Consider the following 19,299-nt stretch of genomic DNA (forward strand, 5'->3'; position numbering starts at 1 on the left):
ACTAAAAAATACTGTTTTTTGTCAAAGTTTGTTTAAAGAAAAAAATAGGAGTTTGAAACATATACATGTAGATCTAATCTTATATACTGTGGTACAATTGGTTTCCTGCTATCTTTTTTAACATAAAACCAGCTTTTTATTTCTCTATATCTTGGCCTAATTAGCCAGATTCCACTATAATACTAAAAATTAATATTAAATTTGTGACTGTCATGACTGGCTAAATACTTAATAGAGAATAAGATTTACTGGACATATTTTATCTGTGCTATTTTATTATAAATACCTATATTAAAAATATAAATAATGTAGAAAGATAGAATAAATAAAAATAATTGAAACAATCACAATGAATATGACACGAACATCCTGAAAATTTTATTTATTTAGGTGCACATCTCCATTCTGACATGTGGTGGGGGCAAGTAGTGGTTTGGAAATTCCTTACAATTCCCACCCAGTGAAAACTATGGCTATCTGGAACTAGTTATTGAGGTTTGGGTTAGAAATGATAGCATTCTGATACTCCTGTTTTCTAACTGTAATTAGTAAAACGATATTGTTCAGCATCGTATGCTTTAATGATTACCTGTATACCAAACTGACAGGGCTGTAGACCATTCAACTTTTTAGTTAAATTAAATATGGTAATGAAAAAAACTAGTATTTTTATATTATAATTAAAAATGAAATAAACTATATAAATACTAGAATAACAATTGAAAACCTTATGAAACATTGAATTAAAATTTGTACTTACTCAGAAAACAGAAAGCGAGATCTAACAATAAAGCGCATACAATATTGGATGCACTTCATTGTTTTAAACAGAATATTTTCTGCTGTTGAATTAGCATTATCTACATGGCTTTTTATCACCACAATCAGTTTACTAAAAAAGATAAAAAAAAAAAATAAATACAAATATTACTACATAATGAAAATAATTACAACCAAAATTACTTCAACCTATTATAACTCTCATCAGATAAATATCCCTGTAAATTAATGAATTTATGGTTAATTAAGGTATTTATTTATTTTATTTACTCTTTTCTTTGAATATATGTGATGACTGCTAAGTCAATACTGGTCTGCTTCTCAACTTTTAAATAAAGCAGCCTCTTAAAGTATTAATATATAAATAAAATACACTGCATAACCTAGTAATATATACTTCAGAATATTTTCATCCCACATTCATTTATCATAAAAATTATTACATGTGTAACCCATAGTGTGAATAATCATTAATATTTATATTTATTGTTATACCATAATAACAATTAATACTTGCGAGGTTATATGCCAAATAAACTATTATTACTGATTTGCACAGATTTTGTTGAATGATCTGATGTAATGATTTTGATTGAGTTACCCTTAATTCAATGTAAACAGGATTTCCCATAAATTATTTTATTATATTGCAGTAGCTAGGTACATAAAATAGTTACTCTTAAATGGATTTTAAACATTCATGTAATCATTTGTAAAGTGTTAGGTTAACAACAGAAAGAATCTGAGACAGAACAAGATCAGCTACAACAGTAACTGAGCAAACAGACCAATTTTTATACTTAACAATTATTTATCAAAATTTACTTATGGCTAAATAAGACATTAAATAAGTTTATGTGGATAGTAAGGCATAATATTCCCATGGAAGAACTGAGATCTGGAAAAGAAAAGTAGAAGCAATTCAAAGAAGTTGTGATGAAAATAAAATTTTGTAAAACACAGGATGTGAAATGTTTGGAAATTCATAATCATGAAAATGTAAATCATCTATTACTGCAAACGTTTTGTTCACTTTTCTAAAAAAATCATTTGTGTTCACAGATAGATGTCCTTCAATATGGTTCATTCATCCTGCCTTCTCTAAACAAATGACATGATTTTCATATATTAGCTTCACACATAAGATTTGGTTCATAAACATCACATATTTGTTTGTGGATTTCAGCACTACATTTGTTTATTGTCATTATATAATATATTAATACTTAAATTTCACACTTTGTGAGGCTATTAACTTATTTATATTTAAGAACTCATTTCAATTAGGCTACATATAGCAACCAATGTGAATATGATTTGACTAGTGTAGCTAACAGAAAACTCAGTGAAAATGAAATGGCCCTCGCTTAAGAAAACTCCCTTGTATCAAGATACATAAAAATTATATTATTGTATGTAACAAACCTGTATGCAAGTGTAGCACTAAAACTTTCTTGAATATATAGATCCAACACAGGCTGGAAGTGTTGATATTTGTGATCAGACACTAACCCAATTATATAAAGCTAGAATATTACATAAACAAACATTTTAATATAAAATACATAATAAAGAATTTTACAATTCAAAGAAAATTCAAACATAGAGGTATTTCCTCAAGAAAAATTGCCAGTGAATTAAAAGAAATATTAACATTAAACAATAATTTTGAAACAAAATGCAAAGGCAATTTCAAAATTAATTTCCACTGGTTTGTTGAGAATTAGCCAGCTGTAAATAGCAACACAGCAAATGTACAACAGTCACCAACAATTTATAATTTTACTTGCTAATTTGTAGCATTCAGTTCAGGGTTGTAATGCACTTAAGGATGAAATGGTAGATAAAAGGTTCCTAACTATCATTGACTCTACACATGTGACATGTATGATAGGGATATGTATATATTTTGCACATGCAATGAATCTTAGAGATCCACTGACAATTTGTGTTACGTTTTTTTATTTTTTAACCTAGCAATCTGATACATTTAAACCAATGACTTTCCAAAATTTTTTCCCTCAAATCCCCTCAGTAAAATGCAAAATCACAAGTTGCTTCAACTTTGATCTTATCAAGTGAAGTGATTTTTTGTCCAGTGAACCTTTCTTCAGAAGAGATTTTTCTTCGGGAAGAGGAAGTAATTGCCGAGGCCCAAATTTCGTGAATGTGGTGCAATCGAAGGCATTTCAAATCATAGGCCTTGGAGTTTTGTCGCAACAACGTGGGACAAAGTGTGCAGCCACATTATTGTGGTAAAAGAGCAATTTCTTTTTGGACAGATGTGTACATTTATTCTGAATAGCAACCTTCAATTGGTCTACTAGTGAAGCATAATACTCCTTGATCTATGAGCACCATACAATGAGAATCCCAAAACATCATAGCCATGACTTTTCCTGCAGATGGAGCCATTTCAGGACACTTTCACCTGCTTCCACTCACTATTTGGACCGAAGTTTGATCTCTGGCCTGTAAGGCTGAATTCATGTTTCAAGTATTGCTATGAGGAGTTAAAAAATTCATTAGAATCACATTTAAATACGTTTAAACATCCTAAAAAAATGTTCAGACAAATGTGTTTTTAGTTGACTGTTAACAAATACAGCACCCATCAGTGAGAAGCTTTTTCATACACAAAACATCATGTAAAAATTAGTGGACATGGTCTAATCTAATGACATGTTTGCAACATTAGTAAACTCATATATTTACAGTCATCAATCATTTAATATGGGATTTTTAATTTTTTGTGATTTCGTTGGTTGTAGTGGTTTATGGGTATCCTGAATGTTCATCATCTTGAACAGATGTACAGCCATGTTTAAATTCAGCCGCCCACTTTTTTTACCATTGAAAATTATAGAAAAGAATCCTTTAAATTAAATCTAACTATTTTAATGATTGTTATACAAGTTCTGAAATATATCACTTTATAAAAAAATTTTTTTTTTTCAAAAATATAAAACATTTTACTATAAATATTGTGAAGTATTTAATTCACAATACTGAAAATTTTTTGAGTCTAAAAAGTGGAGAAAGTTTTGTCTGGCAGTAACATGAAATAACATTTTTCCATATCCATATTCCGAAAAACTTTTTTAATTATTGTAATGTGAGGGATGTGAAGTTTAGCAGAAACATTGTAAAATACTCTTTATAATTCATTACCTAAACAGAAATAACAAATTACTGATAAGCTTTATTATAAACAAACCACTACTTAACAATAGAAAACTATGTGAACAATTAATATGATAAAAACAGAAAATTACTTACCAAGCAATCAAAAACCATGTTATCGAAAAGATCAGAGTCAGAATTCTGCATTAATATATTAAAAAGAGCATCTAAAACATCTTGTAAAAATTTAACAATCTCCTCACCATCGACTTTCATCAAGGCAGTAAGACATGCCTGTAAATGATCTGGATGTGATATCCAATTCAGTAGACCAAGCAAATCAACTGTTTACATAGAATAAAATTAATAATGTAAATGTACAATAGTAACAAGTATGACAAAATTAATGAATAGAATCTACTAATTCTTAAAATCTAATGATATATCTTAAAGATAAAATAATTTGGTAAATAAATAATAATAGAAATAGTTCATGATAAGTTTTACAGACCTTTCTCATACTGAATGATATGAATAACTATAATGGAAGAATGACTTTTTGAATTATGAGTAGGCTTCTTACCTCAATTTTATAAAAATATGATGAACACAAGATTATAAAATGCATTAATGAAACATGAAAGATAAGATTCCTATAAATAAAATAAAAAAGATGTATGACAAATAAACAGCATATACTACATAGTAACTGAATTTATGTTCTTTCTGTTCTAAATTTTTAATATATATGGAGGTAGATAAATAACTGGCAATAATATCAACAAAACTGTCAATTAATATTTGAGCATGAAAACAACTATTTATTAAAAATTTAAATTAAAAGATAAAATACAAATATGACGTACCTACACCTAACATAATAATATAAGAAACAGAATCTATTTAAATATTTATTTAATACACATTTTTTTATTTTCTTATGGAATGTAACTTACTTAACCGCTTTCAAATCACCTTTAAAATTTGCCGAAAAAGAATACTAATTCAGTAATGATGAGTATATATAAAAAACACCTTTATATTCATTTCAAAATATTAACTAAAAAAAAAAATAAATACATTTTTACTAAGTTTATTTATTTTTTCTACATAATAATGTATAAATGATAAACATATCCTAAAAGAGAAAGTGTGGATAGTTAAAGTTAAAAAATAGACTGGACTATACGATAGTATACATTTTGTTTGCCCTATGATGGCCACAAGAATCAGGATCTGATTTCTTTATTTTAAAGTCTTTTCTGCTTGTAGTAAATGATTAGGAAAGTGAGAACATGTATGCTAAAAGAGTGATTGCTGGGTTGCTATTAATATGGACAATACTACTGGTGGTTAAAAACTGAAATTGTTGAGGTAGTCCTTGGAAAAAATTTTGTGGGAAAGATGCAGAATAATGTTCATAGATATGTTGCATTTAACAAAAATCACCTTCAAATTTATATAAAAATGTACAAATTCAAGGATTCATCATCAGTTCTAAGTTATTACATTAGGTAGTGCATTACCATTATTATATGTAAAAATGATAGCTGTCACATCAAATTTATTGTTTGTAATTATCCTATCCTAGGTATAGTATTTTACAATTGATTATCAATCTGAATTAAAAAAGTGTTTTATATAAATTGGCAAGTATATTTAAAACTTGCAACTGCTATGTTGATAGGTGGGTGATCTTTTATTAATAGTTTATACAAAATAATGATTACCGAGATGTAAAGAATTTTGTCTCTAAGTTATCTATTCAATATTATTTTACATGAACCAATAAATCAAATAATTAACGAAACCTTCAAAATCTCCATTTTTTCATACAGTAACATTAAAAACATAAAAATTTCAATTATTTCTAAACTCATTTTTTAAATTAATGACCATGTTAAAGTAACAATCTGGATGTAAATTATGAAATTTATGGTTACAAAGCACTTGGAACAGGCAACAGATTTTAAAACATTCAAATATTTTGAGAAAAGGGACACATTTAATTGTGGAAAGGCTGATTTAGTGAAGATCAACATGGGACTGGGTGGAAAATGATCATTAATAAAATGTTTCTGATGAAACAGGCTGAAATTATGTCAGATGTTAATTTTTAAATGAAATATGTAAAACCTATTTGTAGCTTTTCACAAAAATATGAAGATGAATCTGAACAGCCTAACATGAATGGAATTAAAGCAGTACACCATTTTGCATATCCAGACAAATGAACTAAATATTATATACACAATTGAAGATTTTCATTTAGGCTTATAGAATTAAAAAAAAAAAAAACCTTTAAAAATATTCTTCCTAACTTTTTTTTAATTTAGATAAGTGAAGTTATTTATTATGTAAATAATAATAATAATAATAATAAAAATATAACACACACACACACACACACACACACACACAAATGAAAAATAATATTAAGGTCTCAAGGATCTTGCTATTGCTTAATAAGTAACAGGATATATTCTAAGAAATAATTTTTTTTAATAAATTTTTGTTTCAAAGGTGAGTTTTTAAGAACGTATTGAAACTTCTTGTCTAACTGTAATCTCAACAAAAAAAAATCCCAATTGGGATATTTTTGTTGAGATTATTTAGAAAAATCCCAAACATTCTGTTGAGATTTTTCTAAATAATACAACCCAATACATACTACTTACTGTATTGCATGCGAAAGTCCACACACATATAAACTCTTTAATATGAGTCAAGCTGTTGTGAATACTTATTTGTGAAACATAAATATTATCAGCAAATTTATATGTATGGTGAGCATGCTCATATGATTGACTAATTTAAAAAATTATTGAAGCATATGGAAGCTAAATAAGTTATTTAAATTTATGCAACATATACATATACAAAATTTCCAGATACTTAGAAATAAAATAAAAAAAAAAAAAAATAAATAAATAAAATGGTACTAACCATTTTGTGTCAGTTTTGTAGAACATACATTAGTCTGAATATTAAATGTGTCCTTATTGGTTAATGTAAGACCAGCCACAAAAGGTTTCGTACAATCAATTAGTTCAGTCCTAGTGGATGGTAAAGATAAGTATCCAACATCAGTACTTTCATACTTTTTATGGTCAACCTTACAGAAACAAAAAGTCATTTTATACACATAATTCATACTTTAGTTACAGAAAGGGAAAAAGTACCATAAAAGACAAAAAGGCCCAAAAATTCTGAAAAAAATCACAGATTATTTTATGGTCATCAGAAAGTCATGCAATCCAGAAATAAAGTAACATTTACCAAGGAATTAATGTTTTTCATGCAAAATATTATAAACTGATAAGTTAATTCCTCAGCTGCTAAACATAATGTCAATGTTTAATGAAAATTGACACAAAATAAACCTAATTTCTATTATAGTGAATTTTTAAATTAATTTATTTTTATTTATATAATTAATTTTTATGAGGTACATCATGTTTTGGAAACCATTCTCCCTCTTCACCCACCGCTAATGACAAAATATGTAAAAACAATTTTATTCCATGTGCTGAAGTTTCTTTGGACTTGGATGGCTTATACACTGCTTCACACTTTTCCTTCTATGTTCTCTATAGAGTTCATCTTGATGTAACATCCACAAATAGTCTGCCATCATCGTGTAGTCCATTTTCCTTGATATCTCCTTTCCATTCTTTCATGTCCTGATGAAATCTCTCACCCATCTCTTCGCTAATGGCACCCAGATTTTCAGGAAAACAGTCCACATGTGAATTTAGGAACAATCTCAAGCTCATGGAAGTACAGATTTGTACTTCAGCAGCATGTTCTCAATGATTGATTTGAGATTCTTATTGCCCAGAAACTTGGTTACTACGTTTTTAAAGGTTCCCTTTTTCTGCAACTTTCATTTGTTTCTCAAACTTACCATCTTTGAGAAGTTTTCTAACGTCAAGACCAGTAAAGACACCTTCTTTTAGTTTGGAAGTTGATAAGACTGGAAATATGTCAGGTTTATTTAAAACATCTACCTTCTTTTGGTAAGGCTTTGACAAATTGCTTCATCAAGCCTAACTTGATATGCAGAGATGGAAGGAAAACTTTATTCGGATCTATGAGAGCTTTTTGGAGGACGTTCTTGGTTCCAGGTTCTAATAAAGCTTTTTTCTCTATCTCTGCTATACACTCACACAAAAAACAAGGAAGCTTTGTGTATCCTTCTTGCTGTCCTAAGAGCATCGATATTATTTTGAGATCACCACACATCCACTTATGATTGTTGCATTTAATTTTATCAAGAATGAATTCCAAATTACCGTAATCCTCTTTTACATGGACAGAATGACCAAATGTATTGACGGATACATATTCCCATTGTGAAGGACAATTTTGAGGTTTGTTTTGGAAGAATCAATGAACAGTTCCCAATCGGTACTTTTGTAAGGAATGTTAGTCAAAAGTCCACATACATCAGTGCAGAAGACTAATTCTACATCTGAAAAATACGGAAGAAAATCCTTTTCTCTGTACCTGAACCAGGAAAATGAGGGGTCAGCTGCTAGCAGGTTCTTCTCTTTAAGCCTTGAACCAAGCAATTCTGAATTTTCTTTGGTCAGATTAAGTCTCGAACCAAAATCGTTTAGTTCAGACTGTGAATAAAGTTCTGGTGCACAGTTATCTCTGGGTTCAAATTCCTCGTTGTTGTCTTCATTTAAATCACTTGTAGAATCATCTATTTCAGGTAAATTTTCTGGTGGAATTGGCACTGGTATGTTTGGACCGAAGTGGATGGTATATTTGGATAGATGATTCTCTTTTTATTTTTCAAATTGAAAACACCAGTTGAACAAAAGTCATTAATGTCAAAAATCATTGATGTGATTTTTTGACTCTCACCACACCATTGGAACTTCAAAAATGAATGCTTCGTGTTCACCTTTTGACCACTGTCTAAGTCGTTCAACACGTGTGTATAGCAAATGTAGTGGGATGTCCAAGTTTTGTCTTGATCTCCTATTTTCACTCCAAAATATGTGAGGTACACTTGTTGAAAGTGTATGTTTCTTTTTTGTCGTTCATCATTAACTCACCACAAATATTACAATTTGCTGGTCAAGCGCTCCCACTGTCTCGTCATCTTCAACCAATCCCATCCACCTTTTCAGACTATAAGAACACATAGTATAAGCCAAAAAAGTGAATATATTAATATAAAAAAATGTTGTCTATTTCATAGTATCACATTTTTGCAATTTTTTATAGATTTTGAAATTTGCAAAAAATTCTGTCATGATGGAAAAAAGTAAACATTATTTTCAGATTCAGTACTAAAAAATACTTAGCCTCAAAATACATAATTATCAAAAGTTAAAAAAAAAAACATTTCACAACCCAAATTTTACAGGCTTGTGTTATTAAAAGAATATTTTTTAATGCAGTTATAGAATATAATACTAACCAAAGACACTGGAAAAATTGATTATTGAGAATTAATATGGTACGTTTAACTTATTTAATTAGTGTGTATTGGTAGTTTATAATTCATATAATGTTAAACTATTAACAATACTTCTGACTTCAAAAATGTCATCAAGAGTATGATGGCATTGCATGCATTATTATAATTTAGAAGAAAAAATAAAACAAGAGGGCTGATGTAAAAATACATTACCTCTAACTGTAACTAAATAAAGTGGTTGTGTATCATTAACAGAATGATGATGTTTAGTATGATATTATCATGGAAGCCTTAAAGGGAAATTTTATTAACAACAGAGGGAGTTTATAGATTAAGGAAATTTCATTAACCACAGTTTATAGATTTTCCAAGTTTTAAACAACTGCCTATATTTTTCAGAAAGAATTTACTAGGTTGCACAAGCTTTCGACTGATAATTTAAGTAATTAATCCTGCTGTTCTCTTTGGGTCAACATGGATTGAAAGAGTTTTTGTCCTATTATTTATTTTCCAGTGAAGATTTTTACTTTAGGTTTTTAGAACTTTTTATTTTAATTTTAAGGCTTTAGACACATAATTGTTTTTAGTATTTTTTTTTTTACTGTTGTCCTATTTTTTAGTTTTGAACTAATGTACTGTTTGGGTCAATATGGCCCAATGAATATTTTGCATTATATAAGGAGATTTTTGAACATTTTCATCTATTCTGAACATTGACGGGCGACCTGAACAGGTTCATCTGCAAGTGACATTTGGCTACTTCTGAAATGAGCAACTCACTGGTAAATTTTTGCTTGGCTTAGAGTTTCCTTCCCATAAGCTTCCCGAAGCTGTGAATGCTGTTTTCTTTAACAGGAAACAGAATTTGATGGTGCATTGCTCCTTAAAGTCTATAATCATAAAATCATTGAGAGGATTGGGAGGGGCTTAAAAAAACAATCACTTTGTCCGGTGTAATGGTTCCTCATGAACGCTACCTGAAGGAAAGTGTCCATTAAACATACCTAGTGGGAGAGGCCAGCACTGCAAAACCAATTGCCTACAGAAAATAATTTTCTTTTCTTTTTTTTTTTGTAGTTCCTGTAGTACATAGTATTCCATTGTGGATGTGGTGGGTTGGGGATATAGTTGTGTATATCTGTGTTCGCTTAGAAGTTTGACAAGTCTGAACTTACATGTATTATATCATTATCATCAGTTATGAAACACTATTCAAATGAAAATAAGTATTATGTAACTGAATATGTTTAAAAATTTTACATGACTTGTAATTATGCAAGTCTCAACATGAATTTTTATCAACTGCACAACAGGCAAAGTACTATAAACACAGATACAAATAATTCAGTCTGTGGCAAATCAAACAGAGCAGAATGAAATTCAAGAAAACATAGCAGTTTCTGACGATGAAGAAGAAGTGTCAGATACTGAAAATCACACGTGCCAAGAAAAATAGTGATAGTGATGACTCTGATGAAGATACCAGAGCCAGATGAAGAAATTCTGCAGTAAGAATAAGTATATTTTCTAAGGATGGAGAGATTTAGTGGAAGGTGGAGCCTTCACACAACACAGATGCTGCCCAAAAAATTATCAATAATGCACCTGGTGTCATGAGATATGCATCTTCCAGGCTTACATACTTGGTAAGTTCGTAAAGCTACGCGATTCAAATAATGATTATCACATACTTTAAACAACTATGTCCCTTGATAAGTTTTGTTCAATATCTTGAGTTTTACATTTTGATAATCTACATGTTGAGGTTAAAGGCATACAGATAAATTAGCGTGAAGTCTGGGAAAAGTTCTACCAATATCCTGATGATAATGTAACAATTGATGAACAATTAGTTGGTTTTCATGATCCTTTCCAAGAATATATTTCTAGCAAACATGCAAAATGTGGTTAAAGATATGGAGATTATATGATAGTAGTATTTCCTATGAGCTGAAATTACAGTTTTATAATGGAAAAGAACCCGACGATCAGCCAGAGAAGAATCAGGAAACAAGAGTTGTATGGGATTTAACAAGTGACCTCAGAGGATAAAATGTTACAATAGATAAATTTTTTACGTTTTAGAATTTAGGGCAGCTTCTTCTAAGATGTAAAATAACTATACTTGGTACCATAACAAAATATAGTAAAGAATTGCCGGTGCGATTGATAAATAAGGATGTTCATAGCTCATCTTCCTTTTTTGTTAATAACACAACGGTAGTGAACTATATCCAAAAAGAACAAAGGTGTTGTACTTATGAATACTTTAGATACTGGAGTAAGGTAAGCGTGAGAACTGACAAAAAAACCACAAATCATTTTAGATTATATCGCTACTAAACATACTGCAGATACACTTGCAAATGCAATACTAACCAGTGTCCAGTGATAATTTTTTGCAACATGCTTGACATATCTACATACAATTCATATGTTCTTTGGATATCAGTCAATACAAACTGGAATAAAAATTCATTAATTAAAATAAGATTTTATTTACAAGAACTGGGAAAATCACTAATTACACCATATATAAAATCAAGAAAATACATGCTTAGTACATTGAATTTGCTAAACATTATGAAAATAATGTAAGGACAAGAAACATTTTTGTCTCTACCAGGAACTTATGACAAGGAGGTTACAGGGACAAAAACACGTCTTCAAAAAATAACAATAAAATGAACATCATTTGTTCTAATATAGCAAACATTTAAGCAAGCAACAAGACTTACTACTGTCTTAACTGTAAATAAAAATATTTTAGTAAGTTTGCATTATATTTATATACTGTAGTAATTTCAAGTGAAATTTTCATATTATAGCCTATTTTTCATTTAATTAATGTTTTTAGCCATTACTTTTAGTATTTTAATTTTTAAAATTTAATTAATGTCTATAACTATAAAACATTATGCTTTGAAATTTGTAAAACGTAGAACAGTAGGCTATTTGATTAAATGTATGTGTGTTGTCACTGATTTCATTATACAATTTATTGATATTATATTTCATAAATCAATATTATTTACTGAACTGTATAATAATAAATAATTTTCAGCAAAAAGTTGTTATTTTTATACAAAATATTTCATAAAAAAATATTTTTTTGTCTTTAGTCATTTGACTGGTTTGATGCAGCTCTTCAAGATTCCTTATCTAGTGCCAGTTGTTTCATTTCGGTATAACCTCTGCATCCTACATCCCTAACAATTTATTTTACATTCTGAGCATTATCAAAAATAGTTTTGAGTTTTTTTGTTATTATACTAATTTGATTTAGTCATCCTGGAATTACGTCTATTTTTACTCCTATTGATGGAATTGTTCATGAGTAAATTACATCTGATGATGACACAATTACTCATATTTGTATTATGAATGGTATGGTTATTCGGTTATCTACTTCAGTTACTCGGAATGAGTTTAGTTTTTCAGGGATTTTTATGTATGAATCAAATTCTAGTCATTTATGAATGGTCTTTAGTCATTTAACTGGTTTGATGCAGCTCTCCAAGATTCCCTATCTAGTGCCAGTTGTTTCATTTTTGTATAACCTCTACATCCTTAACAATTTATTTTACATATTCCAATCGCTGCCTTCCTGCACAATTTTTCCCATCTACCTGTCCATCCAATATCAAAGCAACTATTCCAAGATGCGTTAATATGTGACCTATATGTCTGTGTCTTCTTTTAACTATTTTTCCAAATGCTTCTATCTTCATCAATTTGTCACACCTCTTTATTTGTCACTTTATCCACCCGTCTGATTTTTAACATTCTCTTATAGTACAATATTTCAAAAGCTTCCAATGTTTTCTTCTTAGGTACACCGATCGTCCAAGTTTCACTTCCATATAAAGCTACACTCCAAAAATGTTTTACTGGCATTTAAATTAATTTTTGATGTAAGGAAATTATATTTTTGACTGAAAGCTCATTTCGCCTATGCTATTCTGCATTTTATGTCGCTCCTGCTTTGTCCATCTTTTATTAATTCAACTTCCCAAATAACAAAATACTTCTACCTCCATAGTCCTTTCTTGTCCTATTTCTATATTCAGCAGTGCATCTACCTTATTACAACTATATTTCATTATTTTCGCTTTGTCTTGATTATTTTCATGTGGTACTTCTTGCGTAGGACTTCATCCATGCCATTCACTGTTTCTTCTAAATATTTTTTTACTCTTGGCTAGAATTACCATATCATCAGCAAATCATAGGATCTTTATATTTTCACCTTGCACTATTACTCTGGATCTAAACTGTTCTTTCACATCATTAACTGCTAGTTCTATGTAAAGAAGAAAAAAAACGTAATGGGGGTCGGGAACATCCTTGTGTCTGACTCCTTCTTTTATTACTGCTTCTTTCTTATGCTCTTTGATTATTACTATTGTAGTCTGGTTCCTGTAAATGGTAGCAATTGTTCTTCTATTCCTCTTCTTTTTTTTAACCTCTGGGACCACAGTTAGGTATTGCTTCAGAGGATATAATGAATGATTTGTAGCGTGTGTAAAAATGGCATGCCTGAACGAGATTCAAAACTGGGACTTCCAGATGAAAGGCTGAGATGTTACCACTCGCACCACAGAGGCCAGCTTGTCTATGTTATGAAACACCTTTTCTAATTCTATAATTGCCATGTATGTTGGTTTGTTATTCTTTAATCTCCCTTCTACTATTAATATGAGCGCTAAAATTGCTTCCCTGTCCTTATACTTTTCCTGAAACCCAACTGGTCTTCTCCTAACACTTCTTCTAATTTCTCTCAATGCTCTACAGAATTCTAGTTAAAATTTTTGACGAATGAGTAGTTAAGCTAATTGTTTTGTATTCTTCACATTAATCTACTACTGTTTTCTTTGATATCATGATAACACACTTTTTGAAGTCCGATGGAACTTCCCCTTTTTCGTAAATATTACAAACCAGTTTGTATAATCTATCTATAGCTTCCTCACCTGCACTGCGCAGTAATTCTGCAGGTATCCCTACTATCCCAGGAGCCTTTCTGCCAAATAGAGCATTAAATCTTTTAATGCTCTATTAAATTCAGGTCTCAATATTGTATCTCCCTTTTTATCTTCTTTGACTTCCTCTTCTTCCTCTATAACATCAGTTTCTAATTTCCTCCATGTAATTCTACAATATATTCCACCCACCTATCAACCTTTTCTTTCGTATTATAAATCGGTGTACCATCTTTATTTAACACATTATTAGATTTTAATTTATGTAACACAAAACTTTCCTTAGCTTTCCTGTATGTGTCTCCTATTTAACCAATGATCATTTCTCTTTTCACATCTTTTTTTAATCCACTTTTCTTTCGCTAATTTACACTTTCTGTTTATTGAATTTCTTAATTGTCGATAGTCTTTTACCTTCTTCATCACCAGCATACTTATAATTTTTATGCTAATCCATCAGCTGCAATATATCCTCTGATATCCAAGGTTTTCTACCAGTTCTCTTTGTTCCATCTAAGTTTGCTTCTGCTAATTTAAGAATTTCCCTTTTAACATTCTACCATTCTTCTTCTATATTTTCTACCTTATCTTTTTTACTCAGACCTCTTGCGCTGTCCTTCTCAGAAATCTTCTTTACCTCCGCTTCCTCAAGCTACTCTAAATTCCACCGATTCATCTGGCACCTTTCTTCAAGTTTTTAAACCCCAATCTACATTTCATTATCACTAAATTATGGTCGCTATCAATGTCTGCTCCATGGTAAGTTTTGCAGTCAACAAGTTGATTTCTAAATCTGAAAGAGTTTTTCCAAAGTTTTCATATCAATTGTAACAAGAGGGCTCAAAGGATCCACAAAATTCTATACTGCAGGTAATATTTTACTGATACTTCAGACAAATTGTAGAAATATTAATTACGTAAAAAATGATGGTAACTTAAATGAAGAGCAGTCTGATAGCAATTTAATTATCTTTAAAATTAATTACGTTGTGTAAATATGACTGTGAAACTCTTTCATATCAAAATGAATTTTTCATTAAATTACTAGAGGATTCTTTTTATTTTTCCACATTGACAAAATTAAAAGTAGATCAACAATTATGTTTTGAGTACCTCATTTAAATAATTTTAAGAAAGCCTTATAATCTGATTGTACAATACTTACAGTCTAAAAATACCCTTTCAATTTTTTAATGAAAATTTGTTAACAAATTTACTTTTTCTAACTTTCAATTTTTGTTCACAAAATTTATAATAGAAGAGAGCTATCTAGACATTGCAAATATTACGAACATTTTCTAACAGAATTATTCAAATCCTACTTTTACATTGATAGTTCAGATTTATATTTTGACTGGTTTATATTTTTCAACCATATTCATATTCTGTTAAATGACAAGGAATGTTCGATGACGAAGAAAACATGGGTCAGCACATTCAACATAGGCCAGGACTTAGCACTGGATGAATTTTCTATTATACCGGTTTGTCACAGAGTAACGTATAGTAAATATTTTATAAAGAAAATAATTACAGTTTCCAGTTGCAGGAGGTTCAAATGTTCATTTGCGACCAGAAAATCTTGCTCTGTGGTTAAATTTCTATCACTGGCCTCTAAACAATGGTCAAAGTAAATTTCAATTATTATTTTTTTTTTTTTTTGTCTTCAGTCATTTGACTGGTTTGATGCAGCTCTCCAAGATTCCCTATCTAGTGCTAGTCGTTTCATTTCAGTATACCCTCTACATCCTACATCCCTAACAATTTGTTTTACATATTCCAAACGTGGCCTGCCTACACAATTTTTCCCTTCTACCTGTCCTTCCAAAATTAAAGCGACTATTCCAGGATGCCTTAGTATGTGGCCTATAAGTCTGTCTCTTCTTTTAACTATATTTTTCCAAATGCTTCTTTCTTCATCTATTTGCCGCAATACCTCCTCATTTGTCACTTTATCCACCCATCTGATTTTTAACATTCTCCTATAGCACCACATTTCAAAAGCTTCTAACCTTTTCTTCTCAGATACTCCGATTGTCCAAGTTTCACTTCCATATAAAGCGACACTCCAAACATACACTTTCAAAAATCTTTTCCTGACATTTAAATTAATTTTTGATGTAAACAACTTATATTTCTTACTGAAGGCTCGTTTAGCTTGTGCTATTCGGCATTTTATATCGCTCCTGCTTCGTCCATCTTTAGTAATTCTACTTCCCAAATAACAAAATTCTTCTACCTCCATAATCTTTTCTCCTCCTATTTTCACATTCAGTGGTCCATCTTTGTTATTTCTACTACATTTCATTACTTTTGTTTTGTTCTTGTTTATTTTCATGCGATAGTTCTTGCGTAGGACTTCATCTATGCCGTTCATTGTTTCTTCTAAATCCTTTTTATTCTCGGCTAGAATTACTATATCATCAGCAAATCGTAGCATCTTTATCTTTTCACCTTGTACTGTTACTCCGAATCTAAATTGTTCTTTAACATCATTAACTGCTAGTTCCATGTAAAGATTAAAAAGTAACGGAGATAGAGAACATCCTTGTTGGACTCCCTTTCTTATTATGGCTTCTTTCTTATGTTCTTCAATTGCTACTGTTGCTGTTTGGTTCCTGTACATGTTAGCAATTGTTCTTCTATCTCTGTATTTGAACCCTAATTTTTTTAAAATGCTGAAAAATAATTTTTTCAATTATTTACTGAAAAAATAATTTTTTCAAGAAATGTTTCGTTTAATTAATTGATTCTAACTAAAGTGGGTGCGCAGACCGCATTTAATTCGTACAGGTGTGGCACTACCAGTGGCGATGGTCGGCCCAACTAAATTAATGTAATTTCACAATTACATAGAACAAATTTCACTTGTACGGTCGGCAGAACTGGTGCAGCAGCGAGGCTTAACATACCGGGTACTGAGTCAACTGCATGATTGAGTTTGATACCCAGCCAGACTGAGTTACTTTTTTACACTTTAAATATTATTAATTTATTCTGCTTCCCTGTTACTTCACAACATAGCAGACGACTACAACAGCATATTTTGGGGTGGAGGTGCGATTTTGCAAAACTTTTTTTTGAGGATATTGATATTTTTTAATTGTTAACAAATGTGTGTAAGAAAAATATGACCTTAATTAGGTGAAATCTCGAGATACTGAGGGTGACCTTGCTCTACAGCCTCATCCCTTTACTTTTTAAGTTGAAAATTTAATGGCATCAATGCCCCACACATAAGTAATCTGACCAAGTTTGGTCAAAATTGGTCCAGCAGTTCTGGATATAAGGTGAGGTGATTTAGAGGCTAACACTGAACACACACACATACATATGAAGATTAATGTTAGGAAAATTTCCATCTAATTTTTTTGTTTTCTGAGTTCCTTAGCTGACAAAACATCAAGATCTGATGAAAACCGCATATACCCAAATTGGACCAATTACACAATACTTTCCCTTCTACAGCTACAGCGCTATCTAGACAGGAAAGTATAGCAAATGAATAAAAAGTTGTACTTTCTCTACAGACCAAAATGTGGAGGTAAGATTTTATAATTTTTAACCAAACAAAAATCTATTTGATAGTATAAAAATAAATATAGAAACTTAAAATAAACCCTCAATTGCTATTTACACACTTAATTTTATAAAAAAATTACACTGATAGACAAAAAAAAATGTTTAATGTTTCTCTAATTGTGATACCATTTCTTGAAGTGCTTTTTTTTGCATACATTACAGATCTGTAAATACAATTTTTCTACCACCCTTAGTTTTAAATAAATTACACTTTAAAAAAAATTAAGGGAAAATATAATTTTGCATGGCCATACCTGTGTTAGAATGATTTCGCTGATGCTTTTCTTTTATAAATAGCCTTAGGTACATTTCGAATTAATGTCAGAAATCGACTAGCATGTCAGTATTCCATTTCCCTTTATAGAGGCTTTCCAACACCAAAATGTCTTGGTGGAAACATTCACTGTGTTCATCACTTACGTCTCCAAGGTTGTCCAGGAAAAAATTCCAGAAGTGAGTGGAGGAAATGTATCAACCTTCATAATAAGACAAACTACTGTCACCCTTGGATAAAAATAGTTCATTAAAATAATTCAATAAAAATTGATGAGGCACCAGGGAAAATCAAGTCACTGCCAAGATTTGCTGAAACATCTGATTAGAGATTGGACTTGTGCAGAAAAAACATAGCTGATTAATACAGCTTGTGAGATACAAAATTCACATGATCTATTTCTTTCTATATTCTGTTGCTGAAATCATTTTGATAAAAGATTTTTCATTACTAATATTATAATACATATGTAATTTCTTACTTTATAAACAAGCAGGTCATGTACAGTATCTCTTAATGTTGTTCCATTTTCTTGCATAAGTCGAACAAATGACATTGCAAAAGGCTTCTCATTTTTATCTTTGGCTTCATTAGATGATCTAATAAAAAGTAACAGATAAAATTGTATAATAAATCATAAAAATATTACATGTTAAAAAACTGCTATTTATCATTAATAAACATACATACATCAGTGTCTTTTTACTATATAATTATTAATGTTTAACAAGTGTAGATGTACTAGTTCTGAGAAGAAAGACAAATCAAATTTTTACCATACATAATAACTGAAAAAATAATTTAGTTGGAAAAGAAAGAGATAGTAGAAGACAAAAAATTATAAGTATAAATGTATGGTGTGCCTGCAAACTAATGGTGAGGTTTAAATTAATCATACAAAACAAGACAGAGACATATGTACATCAAAGTGTCCAAGATGTCAATATGTAAACCAGCTCTACTATCAGTGTACACGTGCTCTGTTACAAAATAACAGCGCTCACATAAAGCTCATTTGTCACCATGATTATGACACAAAGGAATGTTTAATGTATTTTCTTGATAATTTCAAGTCAATTTCATTTGATAGATATCAAAACCATTGTGTGTTCAGTAAACAG

General features: G+C 30.2%; 1 protein-coding gene across 1 annotated transcript in view; it reads right to left on the reverse strand.

The window, feature by feature from the left end:
• Nucleotides 1-19,299, reverse strand: part of mbc (dedicator of cytokinesis protein myoblast city) — a 220,438-nt gene that overhangs the window by 134,337 nt on the left and 66,802 nt on the right. The window contains exons 11-15 of the mRNA XM_075376562.1: nucleotides 18,660-18,777; nucleotides 6,850-7,018; nucleotides 4,060-4,247; nucleotides 2,206-2,306; nucleotides 761-892 (exon numbers count right to left, since the gene is read on the reverse strand). Coding sequence (XP_075232677.1) covers nucleotides 761-892; nucleotides 2,206-2,306; nucleotides 4,060-4,247; nucleotides 6,850-7,018; nucleotides 18,660-18,777 — 708 coding nt within the window. The remainder of the gene's footprint in view (nucleotides 1-760; nucleotides 893-2,205; nucleotides 2,307-4,059; nucleotides 4,248-6,849; nucleotides 7,019-18,659; nucleotides 18,778-19,299) is intronic.

This window comes from Lycorma delicatula, chromosome 1, assembly GCF_047948215.1.
Source record: "Lycorma delicatula isolate Av1 chromosome 1, ASM4794821v1, whole genome shotgun sequence".
NCBI lineage: Eukaryota > Metazoa > Arthropoda > Insecta > Hemiptera > Fulgoridae > Lycorma > Lycorma delicatula.